The 4,489-nt window shown below is 61.6% G+C and overlaps 1 protein-coding gene across 1 annotated transcript; it reads left to right on the top strand.

The window, feature by feature from the left end:
- Positions 1–2,442: 2,442 nt before the first annotated feature.
- Positions 2,443–4,071, top strand: LOC142818404 (uncharacterized). The gene is made up of 2 exons (XM_075897769.1): positions 2,443–3,282; positions 3,478–4,071. Exons 1-2 carry the CDS (start codon positions 2,733–2,735, stop codon positions 3,969–3,971), a joined length of 1,044 nt encoding a protein of 347 aa, XP_075753884.1. The 5' UTR covers positions 2,443–2,732; the 3' UTR covers positions 3,972–4,071.
- Positions 4,072–4,489: the final 418 nt, after the last annotated feature.

Below are 4,489 nucleotides of genomic sequence, written 5' to 3'. Positions count from 1 at the left end.
TCTTTGGAATTATAGGCCATGCGATGCTGTTTCTCCTCAGACTAAAGTCGTTACTTTTCTCCTTCTGCTTGTTTTCAAGAGATTCCCCTTCCAGGGAACTGATGCTATTTTGGGTGAACAATTATTTATTTAATGTATCTATTACTTGGAAAAAAAGATCTCCTGCCAATAGGGTTGCCAGATGGTTTCAACAAAAATACCGGACACACTAGACATTACCTCACAATCTACATTACGTCTTATTTAGAAAACTAGCCAATTAGCCCGTCATAAGAAGGGATTTTCAGGTCTTCTCTCCTGAGCTCTCTCACTCTGTCTCTCTCTCTTTCTCTCTTCCTACTGCCTCCCCCTTCTCTCTCAGCTCTCCTCCGCTTCTTGCCTCTCTCTCCGTCTCTTTCTTTCTCTTCTCCCCCTCCTGCCTCTCACTCTCCCTTTCTCTCCTCCTCCTCCTGCCTCTCTCTCCCCTCTGTCTCTCCCCATCCCCCTTCCCCTTCCCTCCTGCTGTGGTGCTTCGCTGAGTGCTGCCTGCTCAGCCAGGCTGCCGCAAGGGGGAGGGCGGGGTGGTGACGTACACGGCGGGGCCGGGGCTGTGTATGTCACCGCCCTCTCTTCCCCTCCCACCCCGGGGGAGCCCAAACAGACTCTTGCACTGCTGGCTCCTCCGGCGGCCCGGCTCAGGGGGGAACACTCAGCTGAGTGCCACAGCGGGAGGGGAAGGGGGCGGTGATGTACATGGCCCCGCCCCCTTCCCCTCTCTCCGTGGCGCTTGGCTGAGTGCTGCCTGCTCAGCTGGGCCGCCGTGGGGGAGGAGGGGAGGGGCGTTGACGTTCACGGCCAGAGGGCGGGGCTGCCTACGTCACTGCCTCCCCCTCCCCTCTCCCACGGCGGCCTGGCTGAGGGGCGCACCACTCAGCACCACGGCGGGAGGAGGAAGGGGGGCGGTGATGTACATGGCCCCCTGGCCGTCTACGTCACCGCCCCGCCCCCCTTCCTGTCCCACCAGGGCTCAGCTGAGCGGTGCAGCACCAGTGCCACTCAGCTGGGCTGCAGCCGGGGATTAAGCGGCAGCAAGCGGCTGTTTGGGGTCCGGCTGCGGCCAGTGGCTGCACTCCCCCCCCAGGTCTGCTTCCCGCCCCCCTCCTCCCATCCAGCCCCACAGCCCCCGATCCCCCCAACTCTGCTTCCCACCCCCTCTTCCTGCCGGCCAGCCCCACGGCCCCCCGGACATCCCCCTGCCAGCGCTGCTTCCCTCCCCCCTTCCTCCGGGCCCCCCCATCCTCCCCTACAGTCCCCGATCCCCGCCAGCCCCACAGTCCCCAATCCCACCCCAGCTCTGCTTCCCACCGCTTTCTGGCCAGCCCCGCTTCCTTCTCCTCCCTGCGTGGTGCCCCGCCCCTCTTCCCCTGCCTCCGTGGCACACTGCGCCGCTCCTGGCTGAGCGCCGCTTCCGCTGGGCCCACCTGAGCGGCACTCAGCTGGGCCCTGGAGGGGGAGCAAGCTGCGGCAAGTGGCCCTTTGGGAAGGAGGCGGGGCTGGCTGGAAGGGTGGTGGAAAGCAGAGCTGGGGTGGGATTGGGGGCTGTGGGGCTGGAGGGGAGGATGGGGGGGCCCAGAGGAAGGGGGGAGGGAAGCAACACTGGCGCGGGGGGGGTTTCCGGGGGGCCGTGGGGCTGGCTGAACCGCCATGGAGGGAGGGGAAGGATGGCGGGGCGCTGACGCACATGTCTGAGGGCATGACTGTGTACATCAGTGTTACAGATACACAGACAATGGGCTACTATATATATGATACCAGACATTTCTATTTTCTTAATTTGTTTCCCGAACAGAAAGCTCAAATACTGGACTGTCCAGTTTAAAACTGGATACCTGGCAACCCTAGCTGCCAACACTAACCGGAGTTGGGGGGAGGAAGAGGGGGTTGCTATTTGAAATCCCTCCCCTCAGGCCTAAGGGAGAATTTTAATGTGCCCTTTCGTAGTTTGTACTCTCCTTCTGTCTATTGTCAGGCATCTTGATCCTGTTAACAGATTATGGTTCCTAAAAGCCATTTTTGAGTACCCCTGCAGTCCTTTCAATCTCCTCTTAACCACACTGATCTCTGGTGCCTTGGTCCCAGTTTCAGCTTTGCTCCAAACTAAGCTCCAGTTACAGCCTCTACAGCTGCTTCTCAAAATACCTATTTTATAGCCCTGTGTTTTCATGCACCTTCAAGAGTGCATAAAATTGCATCCCAAAGTTTCACAGGTGATAAGGCAACAGTCCTAGTGAGGCAGCCGGCCCAACTCAAATACCTTCTTTTTCTTCCTCTGAGGCTTGCTTGCAGAAATGATTAAACTCTAAGGGTATGTCTACACTAGAAAGTTAGTTCGAACTAACGGACGTTAGTTCGAACTAACTTTCCTATGCGCTACACTAGCGCTCCGTTAGTTCGAACTTAATTCGAACTAACGGAGCGCTTAGTTCGAACTAGGTAAACCTCATTTTACGAGGACTAACGCCTAGTTCGAACTAGCTAGTTCGAACTAAGGGCTGTGTAGCCCTTTAGTTTGAACTAGTGGGAGGCTAAGGCTTCCCAGGTTTCCCTGGTGGCCACTCTGGCCAACACCAGGGAAACTCTATTGCCCCCCTCCCGGCCCCGGAGCCCTTAAAGGGCCACGGGCTGGCTACTCACTTTGTGCCAGTTGCAAGGCTGCCAGCACCCGTGCCTGCACAGCCTGCACCTGCCACAGGATGAGCCAGCCATCCGAGGGCTCCCAGCCCTCCACTGCTCCCCACGACCAGCCTGGCGGCTCCCGGGAGCCTGCCCGGGGGCGCAAAAGGCGGGCGCCCGCCTGGTCAAGTGCGGAGATCGTGGACCTCATCGAGGTTTGGGGGGAAGCCTCAAATGTCCACGATCTCCGCACTAGCCACCGGAACGCGGCCGTCTATGGACGCATGGCTGCCAGCCTGGCCGCCAGGGGCCACCAGCGCAGCCGGGAGCAGGTGCGCTGCAAGATTAAAGACTTGCGGCAGTCCTACTCCCGGGCCTGCCTGCCAGGGGCTGACCCGGAGGCCTGCCCCCACTTCCATGCCCTGGACCGCATCCTGGGGCCTCATGCCGTCCCTGCCCCCCGGGACGTGATTGACCCCGGGGCAGAGGGACCGCTCCTGGACACCGAGGAGGAGGAAGAGGGCTCTGAGAGCCAGGAGCCTGCCGCCAGCCTTCCCAGGACCCGGGACCCCCGAGGCACCCCACAGAGCCGCTCGCCTGCATCATCAGAGGCCGGGGAGGCATCCACCTGTGAGTACCCTCGTGTTCCCCTTATGTGTACGGGGGGCTGGGGCGAGAGGGAGCCCCGGGACCGTGCGCCTGGGCCTTGCCCACTACGGAGCAGCAGCTGGGGATCCTGCAGGGGCCCTGGCCTTGCAGAGGGGAGCTGGGTTTCACACACCTGGGCCCCTGGGGTCATTGACCGCTGGTCTTCTTGCACCACAGCTGCAGCACCGGGGACTGCAGGGCGCACCACACCGCCTGCAGCAGCCGCCCGCGCCCGGGCAAGCAGGACAGCCAGGAACCAGGAGGACTACCAGAGGCGGCATCTCCGGTTCCTGGACCGACAGCTCCGTCTCCAGGACCACTGGGTCCAGGAGGACCTCAGGCTGCGCCAGAGGAGTCTGGAGGCCCTGGAGGAGCAGGGCCGTGCCCTGCGAGGCCACCTCCAGAGCCTGCTAGACCGCTTTCCATTTCCTCCTCCCCCTGCTCCCCCTCTTGCTCCCCCTCTTGCTCCCCCTGCTCCCCCTCTTGCTCCCCCTCTTGCTCCCCCTGCTCCCCCTGCTCCTCCTGCTCCTCCTGCTTCCGCTCCTGCTTCCGCTCCTGCTTCCTCCACACCCCCTGTCCTCTCTGCCCCCCCCTCCACAACCATTCCCCACCGACGCCCCCGGACCCGCAGTGTGGCGAGACGGGAGAGGCACCCAGACTCCCACCCCTGATCTTTCCTTTCCCTTCCTCCCTTCCCTCCCCTCCCCTTCCAGCTCCCTCGTCCCAGGTTTCCCCCTCCCTTCTCCCACCTTCATTCCTCCCTCCCCCACCCCAGTTCTCTGAAATAAACAGACGTTTTTGTTTGAAAAACAGGTGTCTTTATTGTACAGTAGATAGGGAGGGGAAAGGGGAAGGGGGGGGTAGGGTGGAAGAAGGCCCCGGTGGGGCATGCAGGGAGAGGTCAGTCCTCCTCCTCCTCCACCTGGAAGCTCTCCCGCAGGGCTTCCCGGATCCGGATGGCCCCCCGCTGGGCTTCCCGGACGGCGGCGGTGCGGGGCTGACCGTAGTGTCCAGCCATGCGGTCAGCCTCAGCCATCCAGGCTGGCAAGAAAGCCTCCCCCTTCCGCTCACACAAATTGTGGAGCACACAACATGCCGCCACCACGGGAGGGATGTTGTGCTCGGCCAGGTCCAGACGGGTGAGGAGGCATCGAAAGCGGGCTTTCAGTCGCCCGAAGGCCCCCTCCAC

This window comes from Pelodiscus sinensis, chromosome 15, assembly GCF_049634645.1.
Source record: "Pelodiscus sinensis isolate JC-2024 chromosome 15, ASM4963464v1, whole genome shotgun sequence".
Taxonomy (NCBI): Eukaryota; Metazoa; Chordata; order Testudines; family Trionychidae; genus Pelodiscus; species Pelodiscus sinensis.
The sequence above is the reverse complement of the archived record's forward strand: the minus strand, read 5'-3'. Positions and strand labels throughout refer to the sequence as shown.